At 42.7% G+C, this 24,873-nt stretch overlaps 1 protein-coding gene across 10 annotated transcripts in view; it reads right to left on the reverse strand.

Moving 5' to 3' along the window:
• ELAVL4 (ELAV like RNA binding protein 4) overlaps nucleotides 1–24,873 on the reverse strand; it is a 79,612-nt gene that overhangs the window by 47,577 nt on the left and 7,162 nt on the right. The window contains exon 1 of one of the 10 annotated variants that reach the window (XM_080603553.1): nucleotides 16,711–16,844. The exons of 1 other annotated variant lie outside the window; for it this stretch is intronic. In XM_080603553.1, coding sequence (XP_080459679.1) covers nucleotides 16,711–16,758 — 48 coding nt within the window. In that variant the 5' untranslated portion in view covers nucleotides 16,759–16,844. Of the gene's footprint in view, nucleotides 1–12,968; nucleotides 13,099–13,240; nucleotides 13,581–13,703; nucleotides 13,793–14,022; nucleotides 14,299–16,277; nucleotides 16,434–16,710; nucleotides 16,845–24,873 lie in introns of those variants that run through there. 8 more of the 10 variants (XM_080603551.1, XM_080603552.1, XM_080603556.1 and 5 more) reach the window with 8 other exon arrangements.

A 24,873-nucleotide genomic window follows, 5' to 3' on the forward strand; every position in this document is an offset into this window, starting at 1 on the left:
AAACACAACAAAATGAATAAAATTCTTAAGTCTATGAAGGATTCAGGAGTCCTTAAAATGGAGCTGTCCACATAAGTCAGAAATGTTATCTATGAATAATAAACTGTTCACAGCACCTAAATGCCAAGAAAAATGATCATGGTAAATTACGCCTCATGAACAATTCATGAGGTCTAATTTTATATTATTTCTAAGTGTTCATTAATGAACAAACTCAGAACATTCTCCCATAAAAAAGAATTTAGATAAATAATGCAAAGCTCTTACTTTATCTAAAAAAGCTCTTTAATTAGCATTGCAAGTTGTTTGCTTTTACATGGGAAAACAAATGGTGCCATGGCAGAGGTCCCATAGCCATCTCCTGAATAAGGATGACAAAAGGAAAAACAAACAAAACCTCTCCAACAAAATAAACACCAGTTTTTTTTTTTAAAGGCTCAGCATCTCTTCTTCTGAGCACAAGGAAGTCAGGATGGTGCAGAAATCTGGGTCCCACATCTTTTCTGCAGGTGGGAAAGGCCCAATTGTAGGAGCTGCCCTAGAAATCCAGCCACAGGCCTCCCATCTGCTCCCACACTTGTCTTTGACACAGCTATTCCCATAAGGCTGACCCATAGGTATTGTGTGGAACAAAGACCTGCAAGATCAGGCCCCTCGACCCAGGACCAGCAGCTGTATGCCCCTGCCCCAGTTTAATGCTGCCACTTCTCACTTCAGTGGGATTAAGCCCATCTCCTGTGTTTTTGCTGATTTTTGCTGGATGGTAAGATCTTCAGGACAGATCATGTCTTCCCACTGGAGTGTTTAAAAACAGTGATTTTTAACTATTCATGGGTTGAAAGCCTCAACTCCACCAGGAGCAAGCAATTGGTGCACCTGAACCTTGCAGGCACATTAAGTGCTTCCGTCAAAACTGACCTTCAGAGAGGCAGATGATGCTCTGTGTGCAGCTCCAGTACAGATTCTTCTAACATAACTGTCAAATTTCACTGTCAATTACGTTTTTATTAAAGCTTATGTACCACACAACTAGGCTTTGCTATTATTTACCTAATAAATACATCATGAACATGAAATACAGAAGGAAAACGAAGCTTTTGAGCAAAGCTGCCTGAAGGCAAATCCAATATCCCAGAAATGAATCATTATCAAACCCTCCATATTTTGACATACTCCCCACTCATATACACTTTTACATGCTGTATCTTTCCCTCCTTTCCAGGGGAAGTCATTAAATATCTTAAATATAGATATAGCTGAAAGTCTCAGCTCAAAATGAGCAGTCACCAGCTCTGGCACCAAGGCTAGAGCCTTACAAAAATCTGTTTCAGAGTGCACTACACTCAAGTTGAAATAATGGTGTTCAAATGTTTTCAGTAAGTTCACATTTCTTGGGTGCCCCGATAATTGTACAGAGCACGCAAGTGATCCAAATGGAGAACAACAAATGCATTCATTTTAAGAAACTATTTTCAGTTCAAATAAATGAGAAAATTATTTTCTTTAATAGCTCAACTTATCTTGATCTAGTCCATTATATGGTTTTGCATGAATATGCTGAAACAAAATATTTTGTCCCCAATTTGCAGCACAATGAATGTAAAGTTTATTGGCAATATTACTTATTATCACAGCAATGCCTGAAGGATAGAACTGATACTAGCATCAAGTCACGCTGGATGCCACAGAAATGGGTAGGCAGGGCAGGGACTTTCACTGCAGCAGCACAAGAACTAGAAAGACAAACCCTGTTATTTTTATTTCAGGTTTTGCAGAAGGTAAAAACAAAAGGACAACAAACCAGAGGAAAGCAGACCACTGAAGTCATATCACAAGCTGTGACAGCTCTAGGAGGGTAACAGCCTATACACAGACCTGACCTAGTCATAGGGTCACCTTTCTTCACAACTTTGGAAAAAGCAAAACAGCATTATGATGCACTAAATCACATTTATCTGAAACTCCAAAAAGTTTTCTGTTCCAATGAAGTACGGGATCAACAGTTGTAGATTTGACTTCAATGACAGAAGGGACTAGGTTAATGAAAAAAGGTAAAGTAACTCAAACATTTCATCAATAGCTAAGGTGCAACTAGAGGAAGCCATGCTCAGAACTCCACGCCCAATAACTACTAAGATAGTAAACAAACATCACATACTCTGTATGGTCTCTTGCTACAGGTATTCTGGGGCTAAGAAATGGAGAGGGGAACACTACAGTTAGGGTACTGCAGTTCAGTCCTCCCCAAGCCTACAGAAAACACATGGAAATGGAGAGCAGTGTACGGGTAAGCAGTTCATGTGCAGTGATTTCTGGGAAGCACAATAAAATACATGTTTGTAAGGACATACATGTTATTCCAGCAGCAGAATATTGTTACAGATTTACCATATGTATTACCTCAACTCACAGTATTTGTTGTTCTTTATGAACTGCTACCAGGCTTCACTGCTGTTTCCAGCTTCTTCACTCATTGGGATGACTACGAAGAAGCCATGCATCCCATAAACCTCAGCACTGTCTGGCTCTATTCTTCAGTGTTCTCCAAACATCTAAGGAAGTCTACACCAAGTGTGCTCAACAGCCCTAAAGCGATCAGGCAGTTGGACTTCATCTTTGTAGGTCCCTTCCAACTGAAGGAATCCGTTCTACCAGCACTAAGGGAAGGTAAAATGGAAAAACTAACTAGTAACAGGCAGTGGTCACAGAAGTTGCCTCCTACCCCTGCACCAAACTAAGTCCTTTCAACTACGGCAAACCAACTTCTTGTAAGCCTGTCACTTAAAGCTTCTTTATTTAGACTGGTTTCACTGGAATTTGCCTGTAATCATTTCTGTCATTAAACTTGATTTACATATGAAAATATAGGAGAATGCAGCCTTGATTTCACAGTACTCAGCCGCAGCTCTGGCATGCGGCTTTGGAGAAAGGAGTCACAGACAACACCCAGAGAGGAAAATGGACACGTCCCCGGCCTACTCAACGGGCCTCACCATCAGCTGAGGTCAAAGCCCCTTGTGATTCCTTGTCCCCCCACACCATGGACCTGAACAAAGGTGGTGGCAGGGGGCTGTCCTACTTCTGTGCCAGGACAAGGCCACCAATGGCTCCTGCCCACTCATGTCCCTAGGGTGGCCTCTGCTCAAAGGCCTGTACATTTCCAAAACCAGAACAAAGGCAATGCAGTCCAGCTCTACCTTCTGAAGAAGTGTTTATTTCTTCAGTCATCTTATTTCTGCCAAATTTGTGTCAGACCACTCACACCAAAAGTTTCACAAGGGTCTATTTTATTTATTTTATCATTCTGTATCGTTCCTTATTCCCTCCTAGCTTTTTTTTAAACCTAAGTCAGGAGCTACTACTTATTCTTCCAAGATGCATACAAAGGCCAAAGGGATTTGATGAAAAACAGAAACAATCTCAACAGTAAGATGAGATATTTCTTTGATTGATGCTACAAGCCAAAGTCTGATGAAAGCATCTTTTTCCACCATGGACAGCATTTTATCAGACAGATGCCACAAAGGCAAGAGGTCTCCACCTGACTGCCTAGTCATCTCTTTTTCAAGAGGGACAAACAAAAACTGTATTTAAATGTCTGTGTTAGCCGGGTGATAAGAAAGCCAAAAACATTCAGTATTTGAGACAAACCCTGAAAGATTGGAGAGGTTCTCAAAAACCTCAATACTACATAATAGTAATAATACAAGAGCATGCCAGAGACAAACAACTGAAACAGCTTTTCAGTGTGAAGGAGATAAAACCTAGAAATACACTGAAGCAAAAGGAATGTAAATTAAGAATATCTTTCTATAGTTTTTCTTGCTTTCTAGATTTTATTTCAGCTTGCAGTTTTCTTTCCTAATCACCACCTACTTGTTTAGTTTACTGACCATATTACCGAGTTGCATGTTGCTAATCTATATCTGAACTATATTACCAACCTGGGAATACGTGTGTCATATTGTGTACTCATGCACAGATTCCCACGGGTACGTATATGTAAGTGCAATAAGCAGACAGCTGCAAGTCTTCAGCTGCTGTAGACCTGTCACAATTCCGCTTTGTTTTTCCCTTTAAGAAAATACTCTAGAATCATTTGCAACCTGAAAGTTTAGACAGTGAAAACTGTATTACAAGCCATACTGTATAACCATGCTACCAGATCAAGATTAACTACAGAAGTCTACTTACCAGAAGCCAAGGCAAAGCAGGCCAGAGCAGGCTCTCCATGAAACCCAGGAACATCCAACCCCCCACTGCTGTTATTACTAGCAAAGTTCTAGAAACAAAAGCTATAATTTTCAAAAGCCCTCAAGTAATTTAAGAATCATTAATGTTCACTGCAGTAGGATTTCAGCTTCTAAGCCATATATACACATGCTTTTTTTTTTAAGTGTTGCCCATACATTTTTCATGCAAAAAGAAGTGCTTATATTATGCAGAAATTCATAGCTTCGCAAGACACACACCACAACCAAGGTATTTTAGGCTCTGTCCTCAACAGGACCTTAATGAAGACACTGGTAAATGCAATTAGGAAACACTAATCAACATGTGTACATCTCAACTGCTGGCAACAACATCTCTATGGATACTGCTGCTTGCAGGTCTAAGAGACAGACCCCAAAATAGGATTTAGCGAAACCCAGGAATTTCCATCCCCTTCAGAGTTATTAGCTTACTGTGAAGCAACCTATTCTCACCTTCTCTTAAACTGAACTGGACTAGCAATAAAGATGAAATGTACAGCTTTTCTGCAATTCACCTGCAAGTCTACAGCCCTGCACCACACTGATGTTGCTTACAGAAATAACATTTTTGTGAAAAATAGGGATTCTTCTTTCTGTAACACTCTGGTAGACAAAGTTACAATGAATTACTCCAAAGTAATATGTCCATCCCTATCTTAAGGGTCATGAACAGAAAATTTAAGTTGAGAATTTGAGAAATTTCTGCGGGAGGAGTGATAAGAAATGACCTTCTAATATACAGAGGTAGACATTTACTTGGATGGTATCACAAAGTATTTACACAATGGCTTAAACAAAATAAGTTAATGTATGGAAGGGACAAATATCAATAATATTTACTTGAATTAGATCTCATGCAGAAAAGTACCTACGCTGAGATCAAAGACCATTACCCACAGTTTAATAATGCATTATTCATCAATAAAGGACAAAATATCAAGGACATACTCATCTGTCACAGGTCAGGCTAAAGGACCCTTCCTAATGGTTTATCCTAGACAGAAACAGTGTTTGAAATAAGACAGAGACACACCCCAGGCCAAACCAAATAAATTCATATTCAAGTTCACCAAATCCTTACTCCAACAAACAAGTATACCCTATACACCAACACATCGAAAAAATCTTTCAGAAATCCTCTTAAAATAAAGGAATGGTCCCACGGTTAGCAGTCCTGGTTATGATGTGATTAGGTTAACACCCCCTGCCAGCAGCCCTGCCAGCCTTAGCCCCTGCTCATGGGCAGGGCAGGTCCCAGGTCACTACGAAATAGTAACTCAAACCCCATACGCTACATTTTGCTCAGAGGGGAAGAGGCAACCATTAAAAAATGGCAGCAGCGTTAAGATTATTAGGCAGAAGCATCTTAATATCCCAAACACAGAACATCTTACTCAACTGCTTCAAAATACAGAAAAACAAAAAAAAAAATCAAAATAACTACGCTAATGCCATTTCCATTGTTTAATTTTCCCTTCCAATATTCACCAGTCAGACTTAAAGCTTCTTTAGAGCTGGATCCAGTCCAGTGTTTCGCCTCAAAGAAGGAAAGCTCACAACAATAACAGAAGACATGACCTTGTGTCATTATTAAAGCAAAAAAAAAATAAAGACAAAAATCACCTAAGCATCTCTGGTTGCTGGGGCATTCAGCCTAGGTGCCACAGTCGGCTCTGGGGTGGGAGCCTCTGAAGGGAAGGGAACACACTGGCTCCTGCCAAAATGGCTGTAAAGCTTCTTGATAACCAAATACCATCACACAAATAATGTTCGATTTTTGCATATAGCAAAGACTAATCATGGAAATTAAACTCAATTTCTATCCCAGTGAGCATCTACATTTATGAACACTTCTTTCAGCAGTTGGGTAATGACAAGCAGAGACAATAGAAAAGGATTCTAAAAATACACTACTCTTTTTCCTGGATTAGTGTGTCTACAGTTAAATATAAACTGTACTCTATAAATTATCAAACACAATGTCAAATTCTGAAGTGCACTCTGGAATCTCTCACAGAGCACATGAAATAGAGAAAATGGTAATTTAGTCCTGGCCCAGTTAGGCTAAAGAACAATACGCTACCGTGCTGGATCATGGCGCTACCTTCCATCGGTGGCCACACTAAAAATGGCCACAACCACCACAGCAGTTGCGCACTGCATTTTTCAGGACCCTCTGCATCAAGCAAAGAGATTAATTCCCTGAACAGCTGCTCTTACAGGAAGGAAATCAACAGCAATATTGCTACAGAATAGCTGGCACACGCACATTAGGAAGAATTTCCAGCTTTCACGCTTTCTGCTAAAAATCAACTTCCCCCTACTCATCTACTGCCAGTAACTTCATTTGGAACAAAGATATACAGGGAGCGGTATTAGAACTATTTTTATTTAAGGAGTGTTTGTTTACATGCATTATTACTTCCACGGCATCGTGACTGCGCCTTCTGCTCTGCAGAAATAAAAGGGGCGAGTCTGTGCCCACCAGCTCTTCTGCACGCCGTAGAGCAAAGAGCCACTGACGGCCACCTCAAGCTCCAGGTATACCAGCAGGAGAAGGTGAATACAAGGACAGCAGATAACCACATTTGCAAACCCTTCTATCGAGTGAGGAACTACATATCCCCAAATCTCTGTTCCCAAATGCAGAATGCGTTAACACTTCACCACGGTGTAGGAGCTTAAACATGGGTTAACCCTGTATGGTGGTGAATTCTGTATGACCAAGCACGGAATTGCTGAAGTCTATGGAGCCCACACCACATCAGCTCCAAAGGACAGAACAGGCACAGCCTCCTCCCCACAATTCAGTGTTCAACTCAAAGAAGCCTATTAGTATTTTGCCTGCGTGGTTTTTACCATGAACCTCTCAAACCTGAGCTGCTATGAATAGGTTCACTTCCTACCCGCTGTAAGCACATAGCACACATCTAGAGTTTAAATTAATCTGTTTATTAAACAAAAAAAATCCCCAATGTGAAATCTTCCAAGAAACTTTAGCCTAATGATAACTCCGAGTCAAATACCAGTTTTGCTTTTAATAGCCGTAGAAAAATGTGGACTTCTGGTAACTGTACTCATCTGCACCGCAAGAGATAACGTGACAGTCGGCTCCTGGAATTCCACGTTCTCATTGGGCAGCCGCACACAACACTACGGGATGAGTCAGATCCAGCTTAAATTATGAATTGTGAGTATTGTTGTCTTTGCCAGTTTTCAAGTACGCAATTATGAAAGATTCATAAGGGAAGGAAAAATAAAAGAGGACAAGCTTCCTTCATCCCTCATGTACCTACAAAAGCTTTTAAGGAGCACTCAACCTGGGAGCAAATACAGAAGAGTCATCAGCTCCTCCAACCGAGCACGCATGCAATCACAAGCTAGCGCACGGGGCCCAGGCGCAGTGCGGTGACCTTCCCATCTTTTTCGGTCTCTACATGGGACAATGTCCTCACCAAGTGTCCCTGAGGACATGAGACCCAGAGGGAGCCATTGGTTTCCCTTCCACAGCTCAGCCAGTGCACCGAGGCGCATGGTGGAGCAGTGGGGTAGGAAGGACTGGCACTACTGGAAGGGTTCCAGTAGCACCAGTGCTTTCTGCCAACACCAAAAGGCACCGACGTGGGCAGAAACCTGTTACGCAGAGAACCTTCCTGAAGCACTGGATTACAGAGCAACTTCCAGTACTCATTCGCATCTGCTCTGAAACAAACATATCACGTTGCCTTTACCTCCAGGACTTCTGGATGCTCAGAAGTGGAACACTCTACAGCCCCCATCTTAAAAAATGCTGGCACACGATCCCCGCGTTGGGAAAAACACCAACTGTAACATATGAGAGATTTCATAGCAATAAAAATGAATTTAGTATTAAGAAAATAAATGAACCTAAGGAAAAGTATTTTTTAGAATTCAAGGACGCATAATTTCCCATCACAACAGCACTGCTGACGCAATTGCGTGTGCCTTAGCAACAAAGGCGTACTACAGCATCTTATATACATCACGACTCTAAATATTGTCAACGCCAGGCTTGCATTTTATCATGCAACTAACCCATTTCCGGAAAGGACACACAAAGGTTTAACCATTTTTTTCCCCTTAAGTGTTTTTTCTTAATATTCTGTTTTTACTTCCCATTTAATTAAGGATTTGTTGATGGTTCACAGCATTTCCTGACTTTTACAGATTTTCTTCATTGAAGGAGAAAGTCCTCACGTAAGACACAATCAAGGGTAGAACAATAGATAAGAAAGATGCTCAGCTTCCTCCTCTCAACTTTATGGGGCCCTAAAGCAGCGATAATGCATTAGGAGACGCAAAACTGTTAGGAAAAACGTGGATTACCATTACCAAAAATAAAGATGAACCTAACACCAGTGCTCTTGAGCTAATTCTTAATGAATACATGCAAGCAATGTAACTGCTACCAATGAGATAGCGTTAGGTAGTTGCAAAAATTAATTGCATTCTTATTATAATCTCATCTGAAAGTATTTGATTTCTTACAGTGATGTTCCAACGCTATTGCAAATTGTCTGAATACTCAAATAAGTAAACAACAAACAAAAAGGTCTCATCTTCAGTGCCCCAAGCTATCATCCAAAACTGGTTATAATTAAAGGTGTGAACAACAAAGTAAGTAACAAACCTGCGAAGTCAAGGTTCTGAGAAATTAATGGGCATCACACCACTGCACCAGTTCAGATTTATCACTCATTATCTCCCTGACTAGCACAGTGCAGTTTCACGTATTTGTGCCTCATTCTTTCCTCCAAGCATTCCCTTCCTTTTCTAGATGGCTAATTTTAGACAATTACTGCCTCTGACACATTGAGACCTTTTCTCCCTCCTTTCTTCTTGCTGTAAAGCTAGTGACCTACAAAAGCCCCCTGTACCTAAAATATTCCAGTATTTTAACAAGTAAAGATGGATCATTTGAGAGAAAGAAAAAGAGCAAGCAAATAGGATCTGAACGGCCATTTCTCCATCATCTTCACTCTACATCATCTCAAATGGTTAAATGCACTTAAATGCAAAGGCTAAGTCCGCATTAGATACCGATTTTATTACGGTTAAATCTATTTTACTTGTTGAATTGACACGTTACCCTACTCTTCATAAAATTCTCTAGAAAAGGAAAAATGTGTCCTGCTGTCTGAGTTACTCTGAAGTCCTACGCTTTCGGTAACCGGACATTTACACGCACAATTCAAGAGTATTACCTTACGGTAGTGCCCTTTCCATTCTCATCCCAATCCCAGTATTTTCTTTAGCATCCGCTCAGATGCGAGGGGAAGATGCACATGCATGAACACACACACAAGATCCATGCACACTCATCTCTTCCTCCATCCTGCTCGGAAAGAAGAGAAAGAACGAGGGAGAGGAGTGCAATGGGGGAGGGGTGACTTCCCACCACAGATTAGCAAATTTTGCAGAATCTGGCCCATCGGTTACAAAGGTGCCATGCGTTTTATCATTGTCTCACTTGCAAAAAGACTGTGTGCCCACTTCTCCCCCAAAACCCCAATGACATTGAAAAAAATACTGCAATGCAGTATTTGCCAGTGCATCCAAGTGTATCCAGTCAGCTGTCCCACAGACAAACAAATGTACATTTTAATGTGTCCAGGCATGTAAATTAGTTGTCTAGTGGACGCAGATTGCCGAAACAGACAAGTGGATTTGTCAAGTTATCAGCATCTCTCTCCCTCTCTGCTCTAATATCCTCCCTGCCACTGCCCATTTCTTGCCTGGGGTTCTTGCTGAAATATTTTAAAAGTGCAAGTTCCCAAAGAAAACAACCAATTCCCCTGCCAGAACATGGGATGCGAGCAGACTATTTCTTTTGAAAAAGCCTTGGGGTGTAGAGTGGCTCTAGGTTATGTACCAACAGTATGACAATTGCACACAAAAATAACCTGCATTTAATTAATACATTCGCGGCACACCACATACAAAGGTTGATGAAAAATAATTAAAGAAAAAATCACTAATGTAGAAGATATTTCAAAAACAATGCATTAAATATATGTAAGGTTGATCCATTTGGATTTTCTTTCAATAGAGTCAAAATATTTAACAGGACCAAATAAAGATGAGGAAGACTATTCCAAACCCATTCAAATGGGACTTTTAAATATACCCCTTCTAATTCAGTGTAACCATCCTTTGTCACAACAGCTCGGGCTCACTTTCAGAGAGCTCAAAAAGGCAAAATTATTAAAGAAGAAAGCAAAGGAGGCAACCAAGCCAGTCAACAGTGGAGAGGCATCTCTGTATCTAACATGGGAACTTGATTAGCAAAGTACATGGAGACAGGATTTTAAACTGAGGGCTGGGATTCACATTGCATCGATATCTAATTGTAAATTTCATCCTGACTAGTTGTTCACCAAGACAACAATATTTAAAATATACTGTGTCTAAAGACAGCTACACTTCCTCTACCTTTTTATCTAAAAAGAAAGGCTTTATGTTTTAATCTTTCTTCGGTATTCTAAGCTATCTAGCTATTAATTTCACCAACTTAATGTCTATTTTTTTCTATAGGAGGCTCTACAATGCAATCTCTTACATGCAAGAAGAGAATGTCACCATGTACAGGCAGGCTGTATTCATTAATATCTTCTTAAAACAAAGAAAAGAGGAAGATCGGGGCAGGAACACGTGCGCCATAAAACAAGGATTACATTATTTTTAAATCTTTGTAAAAATACCAAATTGAACAGAAAATGAAAATATAACTACTAGCTGATGACTCTTAAGGCAAACAATGCAGCTGTGTATAATAAAAGGCACCCTTATTTATTGTCATGACTAAGTTAATAGATTTAGAACACAGTACCTCTGTTTCGAATGGAAGAAAATCATTTGTACTCTCACGTACAACTGTTATACATATCAGAATATATCTGTGCACATGCACAGACTATAAAGCACACAATTTCACACTTGCACACACACCCTGAAGATTTTTCTCCCCTTTACATTGTCAAGCAGTGCAGTTTTCAGAGGGCCATTCAGCTACTTCTTTACAGGCAGGATTGCAGCAGAAGCTATACATAAAACAAAGCAAATTAGAAGGGGGATTTGTTTTCTTTTCATTCCTATTTAAACCAAGCACTAACATCCCTGCTCCGATTTGCATTTGGAGCAATCATGCATGAGAGAAATGAAAAAAGTAAAAAAATATCTGGAAACGTGAAGACAGAAAGAAAGGCGTGTTCTGTATTCTTGCTTTGCTTCTCTCGTGCCTCCTGATGTGTGATAGATGAGCATTTTCTGGGCAACCACATTTTTATATCTTTTACGCTACCGTCTATCACTTACTAGTCTACTACGCTTTTTAACACTTCAGCACCAATAGCCTCCCTTAAAGATGCACTTCTGCTATTTCACATTGTTCGCCACCACAATGCGAGACCAGCACAATTAGCTACATATTCAGCTGCAGTTTAAGAAGTAAAGTTGCCACAAGGAGCCTGCCATTGAAAGTGGGTATTGCTACAGCAGATGGAGAATAGACATTGGTGGCTAAAGGTGGGGCTGGAGACGAAGAGGAAAATAATCTCGTTATTTTCGTAAATTCCGCTCAGTGCGTAAACCGTAGGATATGGTGAACTCCCCTGAACTGATTATTCTGCCATATAACCATCTGATTTTGTAAAAATACCAATATCACTTAACACAAAATCACTGCTTAGGGTAAATTCATTCTACCTACTGTTCTCATAGGGACATTTGCTGGAAAATTCTAAGAAATGATTTGCAGAAGCTATCAGCTGTGGGAGTTCACTATTATACCTCTGTCAACTTCATTCAATATAATTTACATTTTTTTTATACTGCCTCACAGGATTCCTTGCCATTTTTTGCACGTACAATTTCACAGCAGGGAAGAGGGGAAAAAAAGGGGGAAAAAAGATACCCCTCTTTTGCAGAGAAAGAACAGATGCTTAAAAACAGATTTCTAGAAATCGCTGTAAGCCTGAGCCAGAAATGTAATTAACACCTATTTATAAAGAATAATTAAAGTTGTGACTGCCACAAAGAACAGCAAAGATAATCGAGGTAGCCCCTGCTTTTTTTTTTTTAGGATTTTTTTTTTTACACTGTTTGCAGTATTCCCACATGATTGCCACCTGCTCCCCCACTCAGCTTCCCCTATGCTCGTTTCCCCGGCAACCTTTCATTGGCTTTTCCTCCCAGCTATCGCTTTCAGTTCGGCTGCTCAGTCTAATCTTATTTGTTTTACACCCATCACAACAAGCAGCTAGACAAAGACAATCCTGTAAGAATGGGAGAAGGCCGCCGCTTTGTTCCCCGCTCACACCGGGTACCCGGGGCGGGGGGGACGGGGGGGGACCGGAGGGGACCGGGGAGGGGTGGGGGGGGCATCGTGCGGGCGGTGCCCCCCACCTCCCCCCCCACCCCCGAGCGGTGCTGCCCCTGCCCCAGCCCCCGCCGCTGCCCCTGCCCTGCCCGTGCCCATTTTGCGCGCACGCTCCGCGGGGGGAAGCCGAGCACAAAAGAGCGAAGCGAACGGGTCGGAGCGGTCTAAAAATAGAAATACTATTTTCACAGAAATGCCTCCGGGCTCCTTCCCGGCATACTGAGGAAAAAAAAAAATCACGAAAAAAAAATACACAACAACAAAAAAAGCCCCCCCATCCTCCTTGCCCCCCCCCCCCCCCAAAGCCCCCGCGCTACCTGCGCCTCACCGCGGGGTCCGCGCCCGCCGCCGGCCGGGGCCCCGCAGGAGCGGTGGTGGCGGTGGCAGCGGTGATGGTGGCGGTGGCGGAGGGGCCCGGCCGGTGCCATCGCGCCGGGGCTCGCTCCCTCCCTGCCTCCTCGCTCCGCGGCCGCGCACCTCCCGCGGGCGGCGAGCGCAGCGCGGCGGGGCCGGGGCGGTTCGAGCCCCACCGCCGCCGCCGCCACCCCGGACAAAGGAGCCCCCGAGCCGGCCGGCCGCGCTCACTTACCATCTTCAAGCCATTCCACTCCATCTGTGCTCACCAAGATGGACCCTCACAGCCCCTCACCGAGTCGGAAGCAAAGAGAGCGTTATGTAAAAGCTGACATTCCTTCTTACAGCGCGGCTGCCCAGCGATGCAACAAAATCGACATATACTAGGCGCTGCAACACACACAAGCCTCCTCCTCTTTTTATGAGGTCATGACAGGAAACTCTTTGAAATACAATATGCAGCATTTACTGAAGCTCATATAAATCACTCGCTTTTAAAATTACCATACCTATTGCGCAGTCCACCAAAAGAAAATTACCAATCTTGAGGCTTCCCCCCCCTTTCTTCTCCTCCCCCCCCTCCCAAGGATTTTGCTCCGCATTTGTATCTCCAAAATGTCAATGTGGAAATTAACTCCCCCCCCGCCCCTTATAAAAAAAAGCCTCTTCTTCCTTCTGCATCTCGGTTAGCCACATACCAGCCTCGCATCAGAAACGAGCTTTTCTCTTTATTCTGGGAGAAGCCACAATTACCTTAAAACGACCGAGTACATCCTTTATTAAAGGACACGCACACATTAAATATGAAAGGGAGGGAGGGGGAGAGAGGAGAGGAGAGGAGAGAGAGAGAGAGGGGAAAAAAGGGAGAGATCATGTACAAACACAGCAGCAGCAAGCCAAACCCATGTGAAAACACAGACGGAGAATGATGCAGATTTGGGGAAATCTGTATGTTAGCCTCTACAGCTACCTCTAGAGCAAACCGCTACGATCGAGCTTAAATCTACCAATACCTACCATAACCATTCTTAATGGCAAATATTGGGTCTTGAAAGGCTTCAACTCTTCTACAGACTGGCTAAGGTTTCAGGGAACTGATTTTTATTGGTGTTTGTTAGAGATCCACCACGCACAGCGCGTGTGCGGCGCGAGGACGCGAGCGGAGCCGGAGCGCGGGGGCGCGGAGCGGGCGCGGGTGCGGAGCGGAGCGGGCGGGCGGGCAGGGACGGCCAGGGCCGCGCTCCCGCTGCTGGCGCTGCCTGCCGGCGGCCCCGCGCCGCGCCCCTTTATGGCACCATCTGTCAGCGGCGCCCGCGCGCTCATTGGCCGCCGCCGCGCGGGGAGGCGCCGCAACATCAGGTGCTATTGAAAGCGGCCGCCGCCAGATTGACGGCGCCCATGGTTTCCCTGACCCCCCGCGCCACAGCGCCCGCGCCCCGCGCCTCAGCCGCTCCGGGCCCGCATGAAGGGAGCCGAGCGCCGGCCCTCGGTCCCCGCCGCCTCGCCGTCCGGCCCGCCCCGCCCGGGCACCGCGTGCCCCCCCCCCGCCCCCCGGAGCGGGTGGGCGCTGCCCGCGGCGCGGAGCGGCCCGGCAGCCTCGGCCCCTCAGCCCGGGGCGCCCCAACGGTGCCTTCTCGCCCGGCCCCCCCCCCCCTCCCGGCACCGCGCCCCCGGGCTGAGGGGAAGGCTCCCGGCCGAACAATGCGGGCTCGCCCTCGGCCGGCTGCCGCTGACAAAAGTGCAACTTGGGCCCCCGGCTGCGATCCCGCAGCCCTGCCCGGGCTCATCGCCGATCCCGCACACCGCGACCCGCTCGTTTCTCCCCCCCGCCCGACCCGGAGTTGTTCTCCTCAGGCACCCGCTGGCCGAACTAACCGGCATGGCACCCTCTCGTCACAACTAACCGTGCCTTTACGTTCACCTCCACTACAGCCGCCGGTACCGCGCTACCAGTGCGTAGGAAACATTTAATTTCATCGCTCAGGCGGCCGTCTCCACAGCTAGACATGGTTCTTAAAAATTCAGTATTACTGCAAGCGTTTTTTTAAGCCCAGGAGCTAGAAGCTGAGGAAGCTAGGATGGGCCATGTTACAATCCCACCGAGCTCTCTTTCCTAGAGAAAGAAAACCCACTTACAAACACACTTGCAAAAATATGTGATCAGATAATCTCTGTTCTAGAAGTTTTATTTTTTTTAATGTACAAATATGCCCTCAGAACCGTTCGGCTCAGAACCGACATTCTGTACATTTTAAATTTCTTTCAACCACAGACACGCTCAAACACACACACACAGACTAAACACACCAATAAAACCTATGAAATATAGTAAGATTAGAAAATCCAGCTACAAACAGACCAAGCCAGGAGAAAATCGCATTTAAAAGACATCATACAACCTATTTGTGGAACGAGCACTGAATTCAATTAAAATATGAACAATGTAAAAAGGCTGCAGAGAATCTCTTACCATACATCTTTTTGAGCACATTTGTAGCTTAGCAAAAACTAGCAAAGATTAAACTAGTTTGGAAGACAGATTTCCTAACTCAAATATTTAAGTGACCTATTAGGCTGAACACACTGGCATCAAAACACTACAGAGCTAGTATATTACCATTCATTCGCGTGCAAATATACATCGAATATTCAAGTTAAATTTGTAATGCAAATTTTTTAAAACTCTGTCTCTTCCTGGGTTAAGAACATCGAAGAAGGAACCCAGAAATTATTTTTAAGTCTTTCCAACTTCAGCCTACTTTGTTGCTATAAATTTGTTATGCATATCAAAAGATTCAGCCATTTTTCTGAAACAATAATTGCACGCTGCTCTCCTCAAAACCCAGCTATTTCATCGCTCTATAAATCCAGGTACTCTGCACACTGACCACTTTTCCAAAAAGCACCCCACACACGCAGGCTTTCCGAGGAACGCTAAAACAAACGCTCAAACGTCCTCAGAGGCCTCCCTCTGTAAAGACAAAGGCAGAATCCTATTGTTGAACAAGTCAACCTTATTCTCGTGTTTCCAATAGTACCATTTATCTTTCAGGGTAAGTGCCTGACCACAGCATCACAGTTGTGACACATTTGTAAAGCATCAAATTCTCAATACAGCCTCTCCAGAATCAGCCAGCAAGCCCCTCAGCAAAGCATATTTTTAAACGCAATCTTCCATCCCCACAAAAAAAAAGAAACTTGTCTTAAACAGCTAATCCAATATCAAAATGAAATGCCAGGGTTGTTTCCCAGCCCCCCCTCCCTCTCCTTACCATAAATGAGCAGTTTCTTGACTCATTAATGACAGTTTCCCTTAAAAGAAGTGATCTCATATCACTGAGCCCCTCTCCACCACGCATACATCCCAAAGGTTGCGGGTATCTTAGCATCAGTAGCCGCTAGCAAGCTCTCTCATACAGAGCCCAGATGGACTATACCAGAAGCCAATTCAGCGTTAATAACTACCTACTCTGTGCAGTTTAGAAGCCTTACGTGGCATAATGTCCTAGGCAACAGCAGCCGATTGAAACCGCAAATAAAAGACAACCCAATTCTCCAAAAGCATCAAAAGGAAAAGAAAGATGATAAATTGAAGAATGATTTTTTTTTAATCTCTTACTTTCAGAAGATTAAACTGAATCCTTCATAAACATATGAAAAAGGAGAAAAAACAGATGCTGCCCAGAAAAAGTGACAAAATATTACCTCATTATTTAACAAAGCAGCATTAAGCGTCCTGCTGATTTCAAACATCTTGCCACAGATTTTGGTTAAGAGAAACAGAAAGAATCCTTTGCAAGCCCTCTGTCTGCAAAGGGTTCTTCAATTTTCTTGCGCACAACAGAATAGTCAATATGTTATTTCCCTAGAGTTCGCACATTAAAACATCTAGTCAGTGAGCTGAATTTTCCCCTTATCACACAGTAGACTCCTGTTATATGTACTGCTCTTTGCAAGATTAGCCTGCCCCAAACATGGCTGTTGTTTAAACTATTCTTTAAAGTAACAGTTCACTCCATAACCACCAGGTGGGCAGTGTACACAGATTCAAGTAACCATCTTAAAGATTTTTCTTGGAATAGCTTAAGGTTGCGATATACAGCGTAATCCACCCCCCCCACATGCTTATCAAGCAGGGGAAAAAAATACATGTGTTTTGCACTGTTCTGTGGTCTTTCTTCCCTAGAAAGAAGCCCAAATAAAAATAGAAACTAAGAGCACCTCAACTTTTACCACTGATTTTTTTTTTTTAAAAGGGACCTTAACATTTATGCAGGAGCATTTCATTCAGGAAAATGAGCTAAATGGTAAAATCCAATCAGTTCCGAGAACAAAATGAAATTAAAAGGGAAAGCACACCCGTTGGAATGGTCTGTACTGCAGAAGAAACAAAATTAGCATCAAGTTCAGCGTGACAGTGTTGTTTCACGAAAACACAAAATTCAGCGTACAAATAATTCACATGTGGGGAGAGTCTGTTAGAAAAATATGAACTATACCTTCAAGCAAATTTGAAGACAACTTGATAAGATACTGCTATGACGTATTTTGGCTTAAATTCACTTATGAAATCACTGTTGCACGCATCAAAGCACAAGACAAATACAAGGGAAGGATACACTTTTCAACAGTGCATAAGCCTCCTGATTTATCTAACTCCCCCCTGTTCCCACATCTGCAAGTGCTTTTTTTTCCCCTCCTCCCCTCTTTAAGGCCAAATACCTCAAGGAATACTTCTATTACTATAAAATATTTATATATAAACTCACCCAATGCTCTACAGCAACACCCAGAGGCTTGAATGAGATTGGGATCCTTTGCCCTAGGTGCTGTACAAACTTTTAAAGACTTATTTCGTATTGAAGGATTTAGAAACAACACTTACGAGATTAGAGCATAAACCAGAGGTGTGAGAAGCAACAATGAGCTAAGATAATCAGGCGTCTTCATGAGCCAGGATAGCTCACTATGAGAATTACAAGATCTCTGGCAACTACCTGTGCTAAGGCTGAACCCAAGAGGTTATTTACTGAGGTTAAAGAATAAAAGCATGATACAGACAAGGGCTTCTTTGGATTTTTCCCCTACAAAGTACCATCAAGCTAATTCTTTCATATATAGCAATCCTTGCTGAGTAAGTATATGCAGAGTAGTGATTTTCTTTGTTGGCCTTTAACTAATATTAAAGTGATGCAGTAATGACTTAACCTTCTTGAATATGTATTGAGTTTCAAGTCATCCCTTTTTATACAAGGAGAAAGGTTATTTGCATCGATTTCTGTTTGCATGAAATAAGCTTATTTTCTCATTCACCATATGCCTTGAACACTAATTAAAAGTGTCACTTTCTTCTAATGTAAAAGCGTAATCATTTAGTAAATAAGTACTCTTGGCTTTCTGGTCTTTGTGATAATCTATTTAAGGACTTTTTATTTCCAGGTAACTTCAGTGCTTTGATTACCACATACTCCTCTGATTTTGAGAGAAGTGTTTTATAAATATACATTTTCCCCCCCTAAACAAGAAGAAAAAAAGCTAGAAGTGCATCTTTAATGCCCCACACTCCTCTTACCCCGAGGCAAATCCATCCAATCAATATGAAACCATTCACATGCCACCATCTGCCAAGCTGTAGAGCAATGTGGCTGGAACAGACCTCTTATAAAGCAGCAGTAGTCTCATTTTCAGTCTATTAGGAAAGCACCAGAGCTCTCATGTGCAAGGGCACAAAACTCCAACTCCGACTCTTTCACACCAGTTCCTCTGTGCACTGCTGCAGAACTCCTGTAATTTTTGCTGCTCGAGTTTCCGTGCTAATCATCAAAGCAAGAGGGAGGAGAAAATGATCACTAACAGTCCTATTTCACTGCAGTACAAAATAAAGAATTCAGTTTAATTCTATCCTAATATGATTATAGCAAACCATTTAAGTGCTGCTGCCTGCGAACTACAACCTGGCATTTTCCATCTTCTCATTTCCCACTCTTCCAGAGGGCTAAAGATTTATGCCTAGAACTACATTTATTCTTTCCTCAAACATCTCTATCATAAAGTTAATATTTTATTCTGATCAAAGAATATTTTGTTGTTCGATAGATGGTAGGGCGCAGGTAGATGAGGAACAAAGAAGCATGCAAGAATAGGAGGTGGATTTGAGCTATCAAGTGATTTAATAGAAAACAACGGGCTAGGAAAGGACATTACACGATCCAAGCACTAGGGTTTGCCCTATGCAGTAATTCAAGAACCTCTGCAGAAACAGTCTCCAGTTCAAGATATCACATCAACACTATCTTTAACAACACTGAGCTTACACGTAGCATTTTCATCAGCAGATCTCATAGTAATTTAAAGTCTCATCCACCATGTACACCAATGGAAACCTCACTGCATGAATCTAGCTAAAAAAGAGCAACAGAACACAGAGGGAGTTTATCAGGGTGCAAACCCCTTACAAACATACAGAGAAACTATTCTGAAACCCTCCACAAAAAAATCACAGGGAAATGTGAAGCTAAGCATGCAATTCAGGGATGCTGGAAGCTTTTCTACCCAACTTAGGGCTTTGGTAAGATGCAACGGACAATTTGGCCCAGAGACAGACTTCAGAACATGAAAAAAAATTAGTCCAACCCAGCAGACTGTCATTCTCTATGCATGTGTACAGGAGGCTGGATGGACCGGGGGTAGAGGAACACTGATCACTGAGCAGTGTACTCACACATACACTGACATTCACCCCCCTCCTTACTTGAACAGCTTACTATCTGCTGTATAAACAAAATCAGCTTATTTAGCTACTGAACAGTTTAAAGAACCACCACCGAAATAAGACACCTTACCAGCTGCCCCGTGGAAATGAAGCAGGAGCGTGTGATCAAGACCAACGTTGCATGACACTGCAATTTTCTCTGGGCAACTGCTCTTTGAGGTTAGTGAATTCTCGTATTTGAGGAAAAGAGTTAAAAATTTAAGGTTTCACTACGACAAACAAAGTGGTAGTCATAATCAAACACTACCCACAAAAAGTTTAGAGATCCACAGTTGAAATAGTGCACGTTTTTGAGGCGACAGACGAAACAAAGGATGACCGATGTGGTTTGGAGCTTACTTATTCCTGTCATTTGAAGATCCTCTGGGGATTGCAGGAACCCATCCCTGCCTCCCATTCTGCCTGTCACGGACCCACCGACAAGCTGCACAAGCCCTGGGCTGATGCAATGTAGTACCAGCTGTGCTGGGATTCCTCCTGATGCTGTGGAGATTAAATACAACATGAATCTACCTCACAAGCCTGTCACCTTTTTGATCTGTGCCCAGAAAGAAAAATCCAGGAGTAGTTGAGATCTAGCTCCTCAAAATAGCCAGGAGTAAAAAGACAAGCTGAAAAAAAACCAACGGAAAAGACTCTCCTACATACCTGTAAGACTAACTAAATGAGGAATTCTGATACATGAAACTTGGGCAAGCAGTTCCAGTTCCCACAGAAGTCACAATTCAGCTGCTTTTGTACAAATATACTATTTAACATTGCTTGCCCACTTTTTTTCATGCCTTATGACATGCGTAATTTGAATGCTGCATAGCTGCTCTAAGTATCACGCACCAATTTTCCAAAGATGTGTGTATTTGCAAATCCCACTGTGGATACTTATGTTCGAATGCTGGGAGACTGGAATAAAGCTCTCAAGGGCACAGCAGAGCACAGAGGTAACCAAATGAGTAGATGTAAATAGCTCTGATCAGGAGAGAAGTCTCATCGATATGAGACATCTCACATTCAAAGCTGCAAACTGGGCACCCACACCTATATGGACATGCATACATGGCAGTGAATAAGCACACATGCATCTAGGAAGTCGGTGACAGCCTGGAAAAGCTCCTCATGTGGTTATACAAGAAAGCGGAGATGCTGTTAGCAAGCCCTCCCAGCCCCACACACTCCTGACATGTAAAATCCAACAGGGAAGAATGATGAGGGGTCAGCAAGGGGAACAGTGCATGCAATGCTGAGGAAGGGGACAATGAACAGGAGCTGGAGAATTTGCAGAAATATTTGGCCTACCTAGTAAGAAGAGGAGAAAGGCAAGAGGAAAATGAGAGTCTACTCCTCACGTAAAAGCATCTGCCATCCCAGCAAAGCCTTCCCATGAGGGTGAGCACCTGGACCACCTGAAGAGGTGGCCAGCCCCCCACAGCCAGCCCCAGCCCCACGCTCTGCTCCAGCTCCCGACTAACACACTGCATCCCTCGGTCACATCGCTCATCTTCTCTGGCCAAACTTCAATACATTTTAAAGAACCACAGTCAGCGCTGCAAAGCTGGAAAGCGAGAGGCAGCCTATATGCTAGGTTGATACAGCACCGAGAGATGCGCCTAATTCTTCTCCCCCCAGTCCCTGGTTACTTCACTTTTGCCTCAGGAATACACATTTCAATGCTTTCGGTCCCCTGATTTTGTTTTCTTCCTTTTAAATTTAGAGATATTAAAACTTGGATTCAATAGCAGACATCATAAATTCTGCAGCTTGCTTTGCCATTGCTATAAGCAGGATTCAACCCTACCTACAGAGAGAGTTAAAACATTTCTACGTGCTGCCAATTTTGCGTAATACAGTTAGCAAAGTTTCTACCGAGCACAAATGAAGAAGTTTTCAAAGATTTATGACTGCATTTTTAAAATGTATTTACTTGTAAATAATGAAAGGACCTAGACACTGTAGAAGTCTAGACTTACCACGGAGATTTACATGAGTTCAGCCATTTTTAATGCATCTGTGTGAGCACAAAAACCCTCATAAAAATGTGAGTAAGGTCCTTCAGCCAGTATTGCCTAATTTTAGAAAAGTTGATGGATCTAGTTTAAACTCATCTGTAATGGTGCTCTATATGGCTTGCACTCAGGCCAAATAATAATATCAATAATAAGAACAAAGCTAAGAAGCTGAAAGGGGGATTAATGAGGTGATGTTTCCAAGCTTTGAGACTGCGATCAGAAGGAGATCTGGGGAAGAACGCAAGGTGGCTGGTAGGAGAACAGATCAGAGAAGAGGTGCAGCAGGAATCAAAGGAGCCTGACAAGCAGCATACAGAAGGGTTACGTCTCCTGCAACTTGCAATTACACAGGAAGGATGCAGAGCCAGGGAAGATACAAAGAGAATAAAGACAATAAAAAGTGTCAAGAGCTATTAATTGTCCCAATTACTTCTCGTTAGAACAGCTGGCACTTACACAGAGTATTTTAATAACAGTAGGCAGAATGTAAACAAGCCTTACAACTTCACATTTAAAGATCTCAGTCTCACCTGGGTCAGACCCATCATGTACCTCGCAGTAATCACCATACTACCCAAACCCTAGGTGCTTAAAAGGAGAAAAAAGTTTTAAGTGTCCTGGCTACATAAATCAAGCTTGCCTCACATCCCAGAGCTTACTCTTGTACTTGCAAGCATCTCTGCAGGAAGCTTCTCAACTACATCCATTTTATTCTACCCCTTTCATTTTACAGATAAAAAGTTAAGGGTTAAATAAATTGCTTCAAGTGCACCCCAAAACCAAAACTCAGGAATAAATAGCTCCCTTATGAACATGACTCATCTTTTTATTGTATAATCTGGATTCCAGAAGTGACAGTTTTATAACAGTAACAAGAACTAAGACAATGAAGTACAGAGGGGAAAAGGTGGAAAAAACAAAGCAGGTACAGAACTGCAGAAAGGACCAAGGATGACTCCGAACTCCCTACACTGACATACAAACAGGAAGGGGCCAGAGGAAGGCACCTACAAGAAAAATCATGCTGGGCTCTTCTTGCTCTCCACAGTTTATGGAGCTCACATCCTGGGATCCAGATGACTCTCACCAGTCCAAAAGCCTTAAGTCTTTCCTATCCAATCCCTACAAGTTTCCAAGTGCATTTATGACCTTCATTACACTACTTTTTGTAATGTCAGATGTATTTTAGCAGGTCATTTTCAACTTTCTTTAAACTAATACAGATGAACAATGGGTATTTTTAACAACATATACTTAAAAGAAATCTATTTGAAATTCATTTATGGCTATAAAATCTTGTCTAAAGGCTTAATTTCCTAATAAAAAGTCTTGGGTCACAATTCCCAAGTAATCCATAGCGTGCTTGGATTTCCAGGGATCCATGGGGCTGAGCTGCAGAAGCTGGCAGGTTAGCATGAGGGCAGGTTTATGCTCTGATCAGCATACGTGCTTCACTGCTTCAGGCCGACTTTTAATTCGATAGCCAGGTAAAAGAGGTGAAGCAGGAGCTAGGATGTTTTCTTTCCCCTCTCTACCTTTTTATTTTTTTTTTGTCCGCAACAAAATCTGTCCACAAGGATACGAACTCCAGCAGCCCCGGGGTAGTGCAGGACTTACCTCACCTGACAGTGCAGGACCACAGCTGGGCTCTTCTCTCCAAACCTCCTCATACAAGCAGTTATGAGAAATGGTCTCACTTTCAAGGCACAGTTCACCCACCCTCTTCTAGACATCCTTTAGGTTATCATGCTCTTGACCTCGCCAGCAATGCATCAAGCCAATCTCCAGTGACTGCCAGGGGAGCCTGGCTCAGCCAGAGCCTCCCTCTGGTCACACCAATGCCACCACAGGCTGGCCAATGGGTTCCTGCTGTCCTGTCCAGTCTCCTAGACACAAGGTTATCTCAGCTTTCGCCTCCTTGGGGTCTCTGACCATTACCATACAGTATCTGGTGCAATTCCCCAGAGCAGTTAAGTTCAAGCAGCAATTAACGTGAAGCAAGTTTCAGACAGCCCAGGGAACCAGACAAGGGATTACAAAACACCTGCATTAACAGCACCTGTACCAGCTGAACAAAGCCAACCGTGCAAGGATCTGTTGGTCTGCACTTGTAAAAGCCGATCTCTGGAAGCACACAAGCACCTCAGCAAAATAAGAGAGCCCAACACTTAGCAATCTTCACTGAGGTTTGTTTCATGAACTCCAAACTAGATGCTTCCTAATTAGTAAGAAAAGCTTTGACTCCGGACCATGACTGAAAGCCAATTCCAGCACTCCAAGCAGCAGAAGCCCAACAACAAGTTCCAGCACATCCAATTTATAACTGTTGAGAAAAGCAACAATCACATCAAAACAGCTACTCAAAATCTATCCAGCTACAGGCCATCACCCCGCAGTTTAAGAGTATTTCATTCTATTTCTTGAACACATTCTTCCAGGCAGTTTTCCTGATGTTTTATAAGGATTCCCCAATGCAACAACAAACAATCTTCCTTTTAATAGTATCACTGGATGTGTTGTAACCTGCATCTAGGGACACCCTGCTCTGCTCAGATAAAACTTAATTGTTCTTCTGACATCAAACAATGAAGGAACTTTAAACTCACCCAATAAACTAACAGACCACTATTTTTACCATTTTCCATAGCCCAGCACCAACAGAAGTATATATCAAGTGAAAAAAATCATTTAAAAATATTTAAAAAGAGCGTGAGTGACCAACATATACCTAGTGAGCAAAGAACATACTTCGTTAAAAAAAACTGCGTCAATTAAGAGATCGGATTTTTCTGCTGTTGCAGAGGTCTTTTCTGTAAATACAGGCAACACTGACAAATGCAGTGATGCTGCGTAAGATTTTAAAGTTTCAACTGTTGAGTCCTTAAAAAAATTTCTTATAGCATGCAACTATTTTCTCTTTCCCTTGATTCTTTCCTTCCGTTTCTATTGTCTGGATGATCTTTTGCTTTCTGTTAAAATATCAGATAGCAAATCCATATGCCCATCATAAAATGGTATGGTTTGTTAGTAGAGATTTCAGCTTCTGACCTTTCAGGTTAACAGCACTATTTAAATTTAAGGCACAATGAAACT

The sequence above is a fragment of the Anser brachyrhynchus genome, assembly GCF_964034855.1.
Source record: "Anser brachyrhynchus genome assembly, chromosome: 8".
NCBI classification, from domain to species: domain Eukaryota; kingdom Metazoa; phylum Chordata; class Aves; order Anseriformes; family Anatidae; genus Anser; species Anser brachyrhynchus.